The sequence below is a fragment of the Drosophila suzukii genome, chromosome 2R, assembly GCF_043229965.1.
Source record: "Drosophila suzukii chromosome 2R, CBGP_Dsuzu_IsoJpt1.0, whole genome shotgun sequence".
Lineage (NCBI taxonomy): Eukaryota > Metazoa > Arthropoda > Insecta > Diptera > Drosophilidae > Drosophila > Drosophila suzukii.
In genome coordinates this window covers 18,800,749-18,816,020 of record NC_092081.1, presented here as the reverse complement: position 1 = coordinate 18,816,020, position 15,272 = coordinate 18,800,749, and the positions used below count along the sequence as shown (strand labels likewise).

General features: G+C 40.9%; 2 protein-coding genes across 2 annotated transcripts in view; one reads left to right on the top strand and one right to left on the bottom strand.

Moving 5' to 3' along the window:
* LOC108010050 (D(2) dopamine receptor) overlaps positions 1-8,914 on the bottom strand; it is a 45,164-nt gene extending 36,250 nt beyond the window's left edge. The window contains exon 1 of the mRNA XM_017074861.4: positions 8,343-8,914. The gene's annotated coding sequence lies outside the window, so the exon portion shown is untranslated. The remainder of the gene's footprint in view (positions 1-8,342) is intronic.
* A 2,850-nt stretch (positions 8,915-11,764) lies between these two features.
* Positions 11,765-14,145, top strand: LOC108008708 (luciferin 4-monooxygenase). The gene is made up of 4 exons (XM_017072604.4): positions 11,765-11,951; positions 12,021-12,415; positions 12,936-13,052; positions 13,114-14,145. The coding sequence occupies exons 1-4, from the start codon at positions 11,802-11,804 to the stop codon at positions 14,063-14,065; spliced, it is 1,614 nt and encodes a 537-aa protein (XP_016928093.2). The 5' UTR covers positions 11,765-11,801; the 3' UTR covers positions 14,066-14,145.
* The last annotated feature ends 1,127 nt before the right edge of the window (positions 14,146-15,272 follow it).

Here is a 15,272-nt window from a genome sequence, read left to right as displayed (position 1 = left end):
CCACTCTAACGCCCACAAACCGCCCAAAACTGTGGCTCCTACAGTTTTGATGCTAGAATAAAAATTTTAACTGAAATGTATTGTTCTTATCAATACCTATCGATTGACCCAAAAAAAAGTTTGCCACGCCCACTTTAACGCCCACAAACCGCGAAAACCTGTGACGCCCACAATTTTCATGCTAGATGAAAAATTTTAACTGAAATGTATTGGTCTCGTCGATACCTATCGATTGATCCAAAAAAAAATTTGCCACGCCCACTCTAACGCCCATATCGCTTAAATCTGTATTCCGCCTGTAGATGGCGCATTTTAATCTCGCTTTGCTGCTTGCATATCTCCATATAGCTGAGTAACGGGTATCTGATAGTCGAGGTACTCGACTATAGCGTTGTTCCTTGTTTTTATTTAATTTTACGCCCAGGCTGAAAGAATAAAATTTAAAGTCACTCAATTCTAGCTGTTTTTATATGTACGATTTTTTACAAATTAAATATGCTTTAGCAGAAATTGCTTCAAACGAAAAAAGTTCATTGAAAATTGATTGAGCTCTAAAATGGATTTACTTTTATTGCTGCCGTTAAATGCACAAGTCGTCAAAGCTTTCAGCATTAAACTTTTAATCCGTTCAATAATATTGTCAGTTTAGTAAGCAATATGTTTTTGCCACATTAACCAAATTTGTATCCTGCTTTTTTAACAATAATTTAATTTGCCTTTTCGCTAGTATATTTTTTTAAAGAATTTTCGCAATTGAAAACTATGTATTACATAAAAACTGGCTCATGACCGTTATTGCCCTCGCTGGTGCCAATCAATGAATCATTTCCGCTTTCTCTAATTAAATCCGATTCACAGAAGCTTAAATTACCAGAGGAAAAACCGGAAAATAAAAATCACCCAGGGCGTCAATATGCGAATAAACGACTCGGAACAAGGAGTGCTTGAAAAATGGAATCATAAAAGTTAAAGTGCCTTTAAGAAAATAAGAAAGCAACTGTCCCGAGAGCCTTAAAGTGTATTACATTTCTCATTCTTTGCCGGTGCCTTTGTTTTTCCTCGGCTCTGGAAAATCCATTTCCCCTCGGATACTCCGGGGGATTCCCGTCAACGCTAAGAGGAATTATATGGGATGGGTTCGCAGCCTCTGAAGCCTCTGTTCAGACTACACAAATTATGATAAGCACTTAAGTATAATAGGCCATGGAGCAGCAATCAATGCGGGATCTGAGATTCAAATCCCCGCTGACTATTGGGCAAATTAAAGTCCAAACGAGTTGCTCGATTCCTTTGGATGATTCGCTGCCAAGTGCATGGTCAGTATATTTCCGTCTCTTTCTAGTGCCATCGGACTGTCTCTTTCTCTGCGGAGCCAACAAACAAAATCACTTAGATGGCTGTCGACAATTTTGCTTGCCAAGAATATTTACAAAAATAATAGAAAACTCCAACTGAATAACGTGCCAAATAGTTGTTTTCTCTTTTCCACTCATTGCATTTCTCCATTTCTTCATTTCTCCATTTGTGTATTTGCTTGTATATATATTTACATAGGGAAATAGTGAAAACAAGACCAGCCCAGCCCGGAAAATGCCTTGAAATGTGTCAGAGGCATACATTGTGAGTGGAAAAACTGAAAACTCCAGCCAAGTCGAAATAAATTATGGCAACAAACGCAAAAAATTAGTTCAAGCAACCCACACGCCAGTCCAAACATAAAGTTTACCAAACTCCAGCTACATACTAACTACATACTGTAAAATGTTGAATCCCATTGGTTGTATTTGCCAAACTTTAAGGGTCCCAGGCAATTTTATGCACACTGAATTAGAGATGTGCTGGGCAAACAAGTCCTTGGCTTTGGATCTCTCGAACAGCACATTAGCACATGTCAGTTGAAAGGCTCCCAGAGGTGCCGGAAAAGCAGTGAAATTGCAGGATTTAAGCTGCATCCATTGACGGATAAACAGGAAACGGGGGAAAAATGGGGGAAAAGTGACGGGCCAAAGCATTTGTCTGCCCAATTTAACTATCGCCCAACGGCAAACAAACCTGGCCAAATGGTTGGCTCCATTTTGCGGTGTCCCATCGGTCCCCATGGTAATGGATCTCTAAATCTGTAGGCCGGAATACGGAATACATTCGAGGACCGAGGACCGAGGACTGAGGACCGAGTTCCGAGTTCCGAGAGTTCGGATGAATAGAGGACGAGCAAACAAGACGCAGAAGGCGCTTATTATTGTTTGCCATTCAAGCATCACCCGGACCTCGTCGAAACCCAAAACATCGGAACCCAGACCCAAAACGTCGACCACTCGACAAGCACGACGGCACCACGGAAATCAAAACAATGGAGGCCAACCCGAAATCTGCGAAAAATAGCCCATGAAATGGACGAAGTGGAAAATGCAGGCAACCAGAAACGAGGCGGCAAAAGTTCCACCATAAAGTGCAAATGAAAGAGCAAGATTAACTATTTGTGGCAAAACTACACGGAAAATCCATAAATGGTTGCAAACTAAATTGATATGCTCAAATAAACAAGTAGAGATTGAACAATAGAGAATTGTATGCCAATTAAAGTTTGCCCAATGGTATTATAATGTCTTTAACGTAGCGGAACAATTTGCCTAAAAGGATGACAAGGCTTTTGGGGCCAGCTAAAATTGAAATTGTATGATTTGGTTTTGTGATACACATACAAATTTTGTTTAGAAATATTACAAAATATTTAACTCATTAGCTATATAACCAATCTTTAAGATTAAATTTGTTTTTCAACAATTTCGTATTGTTTTTGGATTTTTTAAAAGTCCCATATAATTTTAAGTCTAGACTTACATTTTCCTTATGATTTCAGTATAAAACAAGGAAGAACGCTATAGTCGAGTACCTCGACTATCAGATACCCGTTACTCAGCTATATGGAGATATGCAAGCAGCAAAGCGAGATTAAAATGCGCCACCTACCGGCGGTATACAGATTTAAGCGTTATGGGCGTTAGAGTGGGCGTGGCAAATTTTTTTTTGGATAAATCGATAGGTATCGACGAGACCAATACATTTCAGTTAAAATTTTTTATCTAGCATGAAAATTGTGGGCGTCACAGGTTTTCGCGGTTTGTGGGCGTTAAAGTGGGCGTGGCAAACTTTTTTTGGGTCAATCGATAGGTATTGATGAGAACAATACATTTCAGTTAAAATTTTTATTCTAGCATCAAAACTGTAGGAGCCACAGTTTTGGGCGGCTTGTGGGCGTTAGAGTGGGCGTGGCACTGTGCCGAAACAAACTTGCGCTGCGTAAGAAGCTCAGGAATCTGCACGCCAAATCTCAATAGCCTAGCTCCCATAGTTTCCGAGATCTCAGCGTTCATCCGGACGGACAGACAGACGGACAGACGGACATGGCTAGATCGACTCGGCTAGTGATCCTGATCAAGAATATATATACTTTGTGGGGTCGGAAACGCTTCCTTCTGCCTGTTACATACTTTCCGACGAATCTAGTATACCCTTTTACTCTACGAGTAACGGGTATAATCATTTAAAATTTCATTTTGTGTCTAAAAGTATGCAGTGATTTATACTTTAGATCTTATAAATATTGTTGCATACTTTTAGACACCTAAAGTGCCATCTAAAAGTGATTTCCAAGCCATATAGTGTATCGGGTATGCACACAAAGCCCTAGGGTTTTCATATCACTTTTAAATATAATTTTAATTTGTCTTAAAGTATGCAGTGAATAAATGATAGTCCATAATAAATTGTTGCATACTTTTAGACACCTAAAATGGCATTTAAAGGTGATTTTAAAGCCCTAGTGATTTTTGTGGCACCACCGTATGAATACTTTTGGGAACAAGTTTCTAAGACAGCCTAATTTATACACAAATTATATTTATTTTGCCAAACCTTATGAAAATCTTAGGCTTTAATTTATATTTATAAATTATAGTTATAATTTTTCCCTAGTGTACTTCCCCATTCAAGGCAAATTAACGGTCAGCTTAAATTCGAAAAGTAGCCAAATGTGTGTGTTTGGACTTCAGTTGCTTTCCCACTAATTACCTGCGGGGGATACCAAACTTTTATTTCGTCGCCCCGAAGAGCTTTAAAGTGCGTATACGCCGTGTGGTCCGCGTGGCGCGAAATACAAGCACGTCGCATAACGAAGCAATTAAAAAGGAGAAGGAATGCAAATATCCGGCTGACCAAAAGGAGCAAAAGCGTAGTGAATTAATGTGGCGTCAAATTGAATGACAGCCGCTGCCAGAAAAGGTGAAAAAAAAAATGGAGGCGCCATGGAATTAAAGATGCTGATGGGGCTGATGAGTGAGAGGGCCCGAGAAATGGGACGACAATTTCATTTCAAAAATGCAAGATGCCGTGATGAAGCTGATAAAAATGAAGCGGATTCCGCCCGGAATTATAAACAGCTGTAGGAGGAAGCCAGCCAGCCGGGATCCGTAACAAGGGTCTGGACGCAGAGACATAGAGACAGGTGGGTGGAGATGGAGCTGGGATGCCCCCATCTTTTCCTGGAGGACGACTCCCTGTCACGTTTCAGTTAGTCAAATGGAAGAGGAGTGGACTGGACACTGCTGCGGGCCAGGCCAACGACGGACACAGACAAAATGATGAACAGAATTACATAAAGTGGCGAAGCTCGGGCATCTGTGTATTCCATAATGAAGACGCCGGAGAACACGCCTGGCTGGCAATCCATTTAAGACTCGTCAAAGGGTTCTCAATGTCCGCCCGGAGACAGGAGACTCAAGACTCGGGATCGAAGAAAAAACTGCATTTTAATTGAAGTTTGCCGACAGACAAACGGACAAACAGACATCCTGGGAAAATAGTTGTCACAAGTGTGTTTTAAAGTAAATATTCTTAAATAATTGGCATCGAGCAATGTTTGTGATTCGCCTTCTGTTTGGACCTCAATTACATTTAAAAGTTCTGTGTGTGAGTCATGAATTTTTCATGATTTTATTGCTCCAAAAGGCAGGGCATATGGCCAGAAATCCATAAAACAAAATAAATGCTTCGTTAGAAGCTTTTGTGTGCCCTGGGATAATTTAATATTTTCTTTGACACTCGAAATCCAAACAATTCCTGGGGCCATAAATGAATGCTTTGTCATGATTTCTTTCATTACAGACCGACACCAAATGACAAGCCACACAAGAAGGAATGCCAAAGTCAACGAACGACTACAAATGCACACACAATCCGAGGCAGGTTTAATGAGAGTAGAGTTTCACTCGCCCCCATATGTTGAGGGATACTATCCTACCCACTCCGCCCAACTATCTAGATCCCATATCCCAGATCCCTGCCCTATCCCTATCCCTATCCCTATACCCTTCGTATGTGTGCAAATTATTATACCAGCCGCATACTCACATATAGACACACACATTTGAGTGTTGATTTACATTTTTGATTTATTTTATTTATTTAAGCCCCTGCCTTGTGCCTCTGTGGGTGTGCCGTCGTCTAGGCCACAAAAATGCCAAATGGCACAGCAACAAAGCTGGCAAAAATATTGCTGCCCATAATTTTCATGCTCTCATTCGTATATTTTCTCCTTTTTTTTTCTCGTTTCGGTTTTTCTGGATTTATCGCAGATTTTGTTCTTTATGTAAGTGTTTTGTTTCTTTTTCTTTTTGGGCCTGGACCTCTATGTTTTGGAATTCCAGGGAGCTGAGCTACTTGAACGGAATTATCATTGGCAGATCGGCAAATACTTCAATGGCTTACGGAGATGTACAAATAGCCCGGCTGAACTCGGGTTCAAATCACCAGACAACCAGGACTTGAAAGAGGTGGGCTTATAATAACAAGAAGCCAAGTAACCAACATGAATCAAAGGGTCAATAGTCAGTTTGCTTAACCTATGTTCGAAATTCGATCTAGTGTTTGCCTATTAATCAGTATTCTTGTTTTAACAAATCAGCTGTTTATCCTCAAGGTACTAAACAAATGATGTTTCTCCTCCCTAATACTTATAAAATGCAAGAATGTCTCGGCCAGATTTTATGACTAGACCCGCATTTTAGCTGCACATTTGACTCAAGGCGAGTTTACAAACGAATAGGTCAATCGTCAGTTAATTTAACCCATGATGCAGTGCTTCAGTGTTAAATGGGCCATAAGCCGTAAATTATATTCTTCCAAGAGGCGGCAGAATTTATTGCCAGTAAAATTTGTGTTAACGTTCTGTCGGTAATTATTTTATTTGCCCTGCGGAATTGGATGTTTTGGCCGAGTGTTTTGTTGTTTTTGAGGGGCAGAACTCCCACAGATGTGCAGCTAAGACAACAAATAAACAGTGGAGCACCTCGACCTAAATTAAACAGCATCACAGGATGTTAAGCTTAACGAGCCTTCACTGTAGTCGGTTCGTTCGTTCGGTCGAGTGGCCTGTGTATTTTTCATAATTATGTGTGCGCATTACTCATGAGCAGCCAAATGCAAACAGGGAGAATGATGCCAGATGCAGGGCGTAAGGTCCGGTACCAAGGCAAACTGTATCCTATATGGTGTATAGTGTACAGTAACTAGGCAAACATTTGCCGTATATTATGGCTAATTTAATTGACTTGCCAAGCTTGCCTTTGGCATGTGTGTTGTATTGTGTTGGGGTGTCAGTAGTTCTGGGGTATGGGAAATGGGGATGGGGCTTTGATACCCCATGTTTTCCACTGATTGTGGTTCCTTTGATGTTGCCCAGACTCGTTGAAGAATGTCCTTTATTGACAGTACGAGTGCTCCCAAATACCAGACAGCAAAATATCAAGCGCAATCCCTTCTATTAAAGGAGTGAAAGGGAGAAACTCTTTGAACTGTGTAGTAAATTCAATTAAATCAAGCTCTTTAAGACCCCACGGAAAAGCGCGATTTACAAAGGTGTCTAAAAGTATGCAGTGGAAAATAATCTATAAACTTTGAGATTCCAAATATTTTGTTGCATACTTTTAGACATAGTTATGAAAATGAATTCTTTTACTAGAATATTTATTTTTATTTTAAAGGCGGGACTTTTTAACGACTTTAAAATTTAAAACTGAATGAAAAATTCGAATTATTTTGTTGCATACTTTTAGACACATTTATGAAAAAAATAAATTTATGGTAAATTCTTTTTCTAGAATGTGGAATGAAAATATAGAATACATTGCCATGTTTTCAAGACATTAACAAACGACTCTACCCCAATTAAATATTTATCGATATGTAGATAACATTTTAAATCGGAATACCCACGCAATTTGGCAAATGCCACTGCCAAATATCCGAATCCATTCTCCCGCGACCAAGACGACATGTTCCGTTTCTGGTGCAGATGTTCTGGGGGAAATATGTGTGGCATGAAATACCTCCTTGTGGGCCCAGCATGCTCTATATTCACTTAATTATAGATGCGACACGCACAATTCCGGGTCCTTCTCGCAGGGCATTGTTATGTGTCCCTGCCCCAAACTGTGAGCATATTTATGCTCCTGGGCCTGACCCTCTGGGATTCCTGGGCTCCTTGTGTTCATTTCATAATGGGACACGAAGCTACAATAAAGTAGCAATTACCACAAGTAGAAACACATGGAAATATCGGACAAAGGCCCTCGGCAGGACCTTTTAGATGTTCGGAAACTGGACTACCAATGGATAATTGGATGCCGAAGAGACACATCAATGGAGTAGTTATGATTGACATATTGGTGCTCAGGAAGAAAATAAATAAATTGCCAAACATTTTCAATTTAACTTGCGACCCTCTGGAATTTTTATTGAATTTTTATCCAGAAACAGCAGGAGTTTATACTTTCACCCTCATCAAAGTTGAGCAAAATATTTCGTGCTGTTTCAGCTTGATGGTTAAACACTTTTATATTATAGCTGGGAACTATTTAATTTTTCAGAAACTGTGAACACTTTAAACTTTAAATAGGTAAACTAGTTTTAATTATTACATATACGATAAACTATTTTTTACGATTAACTAAACAAGTTTCCACACAAATGAATAATTATTTCCAAAACAAAGTAGTACTTGTCTGAAAGTAATATCAAAATTTTAGCAATTATAAAAACTTTGAATCCAATAAAAAATGGTATGGTTTAAATTATGACTCATACGCAGTGTAGCCTTATATAATTTGATAAAGTTTAAATTACCCTTTAGTGAATTATCATGTTATTTCAACACAATGCAGATTGTTTCTTTTTCAAAAGAAATCTATTTGTTTGCCCGGAAAATGCCTCAAGATAGTTCATTGATTGGAACGCGGAAAAGTTCTCAAAAAAAGTGGAAAACGAAAAGCATCCACTGCACTTACCATTCACATCACACGTTCAATCTGTTCACTTTGCTGGCGGTTCACGTAGTTAACCAAACTGGGATCGAAAGGCTGCAAAAAGTGCACGGCAATCTCCTGCTTTTTTCCAGAAACTCCACTCTGCAGTTCAGCCGGAAGGGAATATGAAACCGCAGCGGCAGCTTTGCTTAACTAAATTCTGTTGTCAAAACTTCAATTGTTGGGGCCGAGGGTGAAAAGTTCGGGCCAAAACATTTTGACAGGCCGGAAAGAACGGAGCTTGTGTAGAGTTAGGGGCCAAAAAAACTTTCTGAAGGCAAGCGAATGGGCTGAGTTTCAGTTACGAGCGCACTTAACTATCACGGCCAACTTTGAAGCACTTAACAACACTTGAACGAAACTTTCTGCTAACCGCATAGACTAGTTTGGCAATATGTTAGGCCCTTATCTGTGGCTAATTCGTGTGGTCGCCAGTCGATCTCCTCAGCACCTCAGCGTTCCCAACTTTTCGAGACAATAGTGTTATTCCGACCAACTCGAGAGCCGAGAGCTTGCAACCGCCTCGTCGAAGGAATCACCGCAAACTGCCTGAGCGTGTCCAAGTCCCCAGACAGCAGACTGTTGGCCCGGTTCCTGCCATCATCGGCTATGCAGCATCGTATCCAGTATCCTGCATCCAAGTCCTCGGCAGGCAAACATAGCCGCTTTTTATGAATGGGGCGATGTTTTGGGTACGCCGTGGAATCGGAACCCATTGTGCGCATGTCCACGGGGCGTATGCAAGATTTATGACAGTTCCACTCGGCCAAAACACATCGAACACGTGCCACGTGGACCTCCAACAAGTGTGATAAGCGCGATAACGCCCCCGAACGCAAATCCAGCGCTTTTTTCGCCCCACGAGAGCTTGGCGATTGTCTAAGGTCAGGGACACTGACCGCAGAACGCCGGCACAAAAAGTTGCAGGCTGCTTTGAATAGAATGGGGAAAATATTTTCATTTGAAGAATATTCCTTACAAAACGTTTGATTTTATTTGTTTGATATTATAGTTCATAGGCCAACATTTAAAACTCTGATTTCACACTTTTAAGCATTTCTGACAGAATGGTTAATGAGATTATTATTACTTAAAAACTAATATTTATGATTCCTATCTATAACATTTTTTTTATCTTAAACTGGTTAACCTTTTTAAGAACACATTAAACGATTTGGGAAAATTAGAATGGATATGTTTTCTAAATTGAATTATTTACTGTTAATAACATTTCATGATTTATATCTCCCATCTAACTTCAAACTTTAAAACATTTCTGACTTTTCAGAATATTAATATATTTCTAAGTTCCTGAATTACAAAAAAGTTATAGCTACTCTTCGCCTAAATTCTTAAACTCTTCTTATAAGACACAATATAATTACTATCTTTACTAAGGGGTTACCTCATCAGCCTTTCCTTAGGAAACACTATAAAATTTATAAAAAGTCTAAAAGTTAAATTTATTTTCTTCAGATCTAGAATAATTTTTTCTGTTTTAAATTTTAATTCCATGGTGGGTAGTGCTCGAGCTGATAACCCTTATATTTACATATAATATTATAGATAACCCAATCCAATTAGTCTCACTGCGGACTTATCTCACATTTTTAAATCCTATCAAGGAAACGTATTATTCATTCAGAAAGTAACAGAGATAAATTGTAAAAGAATAGTATTCCCTATCAGGCATCGAAAGCCGGTGCATTTGTGTAAGACTTTGTACTTGAGATAACTTTTTTTAGCCATCCTGGTATTTAAGCAGACTTATCGCAGATAGGGTTCTAAAACCTCATAAGCCCGTTCATTCAGAAAATGTTAGTGACTCATAGAGGAGATAAGCTAGGGAATTATTGTATTTCCTTATCAGGCATCGACTGCTGATTCAATTATGTAACAACTTGCACTAGGAGTGATGTTAATTAATTAAACCAGTTGCGATATGATACGTACATATTGACTGTCTGGCTGCTACATCACATCAATCCGACAAACTTGCGGTGTGATCGCCTTATGGGAGTATGCATTTCGGGGCCTGGAGTGGGCGTGGCTGTCGGGGGCGTCGTCTCATTATAATGCGCATTATTAACTGACACCCCTTGTCACGCCTGAGCAGGCAAAGCGACCGCTTTGAGGGAATCCGCCAGAATGGACGGCCAAAACCGCCAATCAAATCGGAATCGAATCGAAACGATACATGAGCTCGTCCTGCCCCCGAAAATCTTGGGGGTCTTAAAGCTTTAAGATGCATTTTCCGGAGGTGGAAACTCGAACTCCTCGCTCTATTTGCATGCCAATCGTCGGGAGCATCTGTCCGGGTGCTTTTCCGGGTCCTTTTCCTTGTGCATTCTGCATTTTCACCCGTGCCCTGCTCATTTTGCCAAACAAATTCAGAAACACTTTAAACTATTTTGCTCGCTTTTTGGCCGCTCTGTCTGTAATTTCATGTTAATATATGCATGCTGGGGCACTACGAACTCCCGGAACTTTTGGGAGGTGGAAATGGCACCCGCGTTTGTGGGGCGCCGACACACACAATGCAAATAGCGCAACAGGGCGTGGCCCCGCCCCAAAAATATTACAACCATAATAAAATGCCAGCGTTGAGTTCATTTAAGAGGAACTATTTCTGTGAGCCCCATGAAGGCAGCCAGAGCTACATTTAAGTTGAGTTTAAGTAGACAAAATAGTTTCGGGAACTCAAATAACACATTCTAGTGCTTTTGATGGCTTATGAAGTATAAAAGAAGGCATTTAAACAAAAAATACAAATAAATATTAAATCTGCAGTAGGTAATTGTTTTTTTAACATTTTATAAAATTAATTATAATTCTTGGCGGTAAAATACAAAGTCTAAAAGGTGTTAAGTCTCTCAAAACTCGTTTGAAAAATTCTATTAAAGATTTGATCACTAATTTATTTTTGTTTTTTTTAAATTTAATAAGCAAATCTTGCAAGTAATTAAATATTTGTAATAATAAAGGCAATTGTAATAATGTTTGACAACATCACAAGTTGTACATACTTAAAAAAAAATTTTTTACTTGTTTTATTCTTGCAACTATTTTTTTTCCATGTAAAATACACTACTGATAATTGTCTAATTTTTTAGTTAACAGTTTCGGACTTAGTCATGAATTATTCACCTGCCTTTTATAGGGGTCCCCGGCACGCTTCGTTGCCAGGGCCCAAAAAATACGGGAGTGACTTCCGACTTTGAGCGGAAATTAAAAAATTGACTCGAATTAGATTAGGCGAGCCCACAACAAAAATCAGCTGATGATACCATAAATCTTCGACTTATTTTGGCCAAACTTTGGACTCCGCGCGTGTGCCAATTGGTGTGCTTAATTGATATGATAAGCGACCCTCCAGGGCGATATAAAAGACAATGTAAGGCGTCTGGCTACTCAGTAGCGAATTAAAATTGGACTAGCAAAATGCCGACCAAGGCTATTTTCCCTACCTTCTTCAACAAGGAGACGAAGATCTGGAGCGGCCCGCCGAGGCCCACGATGTATGCCCAGGACACATCGATAGGTCAGATTATCTACAGCTCGCTGCGCTGCTGGCCCACCAATGTGATTCAGGTAAACGATTGCGTAACCCCCGGAGCCCCAGGACTTTGGAGTATGATGAGCTCGATTATATAAAAGTAGATCACCGACGACGATGGCACCGTTCTGACCAACGCCGACATGCTGGCCTATGCCACCCGGATTGCCCTGTTCTTCAAGAGCGAGGGCCTGACCCAAGATGACCGCGTCGGCATCATCGCCAACTCCAGCACCTTTGTGATCCCCGTGGCCACAGCCTGCTTCTTCCAAGCCACGCCCTTCCACGCCGTCAACTACTCGAGGGAACCGGCCATTGTCAAGGGCCTCTACGAGGTGACCAAGCCGAAGATCATGTTCATCGATGGATCCGACTACGAGCGCATCAAGGAGGTCACCCAGGAGTGGTCCCCCAAGCTGATCACACTCACGGGTAAAGTGGAGGGCGTGACCAGCATCGAGGACCTGATTAAGCCCCATCCCGCAGAGAAGATCTATGTGTGAGTACTAACGATTAGTTAAGGTTCTTACAGAGCAACCAATATAGGAATGGTTTAATAATAATATCTAAAATAATAACCAACAGATTATTTCAATAGAACTTCTGTTGATTATCACTCAAAAACAATTTCCAAAATTAATGGTTTTCAATAATGTTCATTAACATTTACAATAATTAACACGTTTCGGAAACATATTTAAATATAAATCCTTACATTAAAAAAATTAGGTAATTTTTAGATTTTAAAAGAGTATCTGAAAGAGTCTATTACTTTTTTTTTGGTCGCTTAAATTACTTGGTATTCAGTAATCCAAAAATGTGGTAGAAAATGTGTCATCTCGAATACATATTTTAAATGGCTTCTAGATTTCTAAATTGCAGTTGACAAAATGTGATTGATTGCTTTATAACTTTTTTATTGTTATGAAAATTTCATAAATAGAGCAGAGAAATCAATTACTTTTTTATTGCTTTTGTTACCATTTATAAGCTAAATTAACCATGTTATCCCTTTTTAGACCCGCTACCTTGGCCACTGGTGGCGACCAAATCGCCGTGGTTCTGTGCTCCTCCGGCACATCCGGTTTGCCTAAGGCAGTGGCCCTCTCCCACCGACACATTGCATCGACCAACTCGTGAGTTTAATGGAAACCCTTAAAGAAAGCATCTCCTAACCCATTTTCCAACCCCATGCAGGCTGTGCATCAGTACCGATGTGCTGTACACCAGTGCCACCATTGACTGGATGACCGGATTCTCGATTACCGTAGTGAATCTCACCTGTGGCTTCACTCGCATCATTTCCAACAAGACCTTCAGTGCCGAGACAGCTCTCTATTTGATTAACAAATACAAGGTCACCTGCCTGGCGATGGCCCCGTGGCAGGCCTACGAGCTCTACACCAGTCCACTGGCCACTCCCGAGAAACTGGCGTCCCTAAACATGTCCTTTGTGATCGGTGGGTGGATATCCCTGGCTCTTCTTCGCAAGGCCCAAGAACTGATGCCCAAGGCCCTTGTGATGTTCTCCTACGGAACCACGGAGACGGGTGTGGTGACCATCAATATCGATCATGGTCTGGAGTGCTCGGTGGGCAGGCTGGCGCCCGGCATGAGGATCAAGGTCCTTGGCGAGGATGGCCAGCAACTGGGAGTGAATCAGACGGGCGAAGTGCTCATTGATATTGGACTGAAATGGGAGGGTTATTTGGCAAATCCCGCTGACACGGCAGCCACTCTCCAGGATGGCTGGATCAACCTGGGCGATCTGGGCTACTTCGATGAGGACAACAACCTGTATCTGGTGGACCGCAAGAAGGATCTGCTGAAGTACAAGTCCAAGCACTACTGGCCCAACGAGATCGAGCAGATCATCGCCGAGCTGCCGGAGGTGGAGCACGTCTGTGTGGTGGGAGTCCGGGATGCGAGATATGGCGATGCCGCCGGAGCCCTGATCATCAGGAAGGAGGGCGCCGAGATCGAGGAACAGAAGATCATCGACCACGTGGCCCAGCGGGTGGTGGTGGACTACAAGCAGCTGAATGCCGGCGCCATCTTCGTGGAAAAGTTCCCCAAGAACGCGAATGGAAAGGTCATGAGGAGCCAGGCGCGCGACCTCTTCCAGGAAATAAAGCCCATTAGCTTTTAATACTATACTATATAATACTTTTAAATTGCGTTACCTGTCTTTGGTTAAAAAAAGATAATTAAACTTTAAATTTTCTTAGATTATGCTGATTATTGCTTAAGACTGTTTCTTTGTATTAACTAAAATTAAAATTCGTTATTAGATTATGTTTTGAGTTTCTTATTAAATGTTAGAAAAGGGTCAAATTTTTATAATTCCCTTGAACTTAGGTCTAATCTTTCATAAGAATTTTATCCGCATGGGCTTCCTTTTTATCTTTTTAATTAATGAAACTAGAGGGTAGATAAGATAGGGCTCTAGTTATAATTCATTATTTATCTCGAATATGTCTGCATAGTTACTGCCATTGACTATTAATACCTTTAAGACCAGACAGTAATACTGATAAATTGTTAGTAAGCTATCATTAAGATCTTAATGAAAATACAGTAAATAAATTAGTCAATTAAACCGGCAAACGAACCAAACTTTATTTTGAATAGCCATTTAACCACGTTTGAATGCAGCTCTCAACGTGGTTTTCCGGTTTCCAAAGTCCGAATAATGGCGAATTTCCGTGCGAAAAGGCCAATCCCTGGCCTGATCCTCTTTGGTATATGAACACCTTTTGTCACAGGGACTGCAGCAATTTACGGTTATGGAAATGCGAATGGAAATGAAAATGTCTGGCAGTCCGATTGCAATAATTTACCTTCCGGTCGATGGTGGCGTTTTGTGTTTCCGGTTGCGTTCAACGCTATCGCAACCGCTGTTTCCGCCTCACGCGGCACAATCTGCTCGATTTCGCTGCATTTTCAGGGGTTATGCAAAAAACTTGGATGACCAAACCTATTTCAATGTAGCATGTCCTGTTTTGGGCTGAAGTTTGGGGGTGGATTTCCTAAAAGCCCCAAACCCTTTGGCTATTGCACTGCATTCTTGGCGCGCCGTCGTCGCCATCGTAAATTATTCAAGTTTTAAGTCGTAAATAAAGGGGCATAAACATAAGCACAATCGGCCTGCTTTTGCCACTGGCCACGCCCACAGGACATCTTTTCAGCTCCGGGATTCCAGGACTCGTCGCCTTCTCCATCTGCATCTCCGCATCCATCGTCTGCGGCAGCCACAAGCCCCTCGTGAATTCAGTGGCAAATTGCTGAAATCGCTGGCTTCACATTTGAGTTTGCCGCTGGGAGTTTGTGGAAATCCCCGGCATTACTCTGCGGCG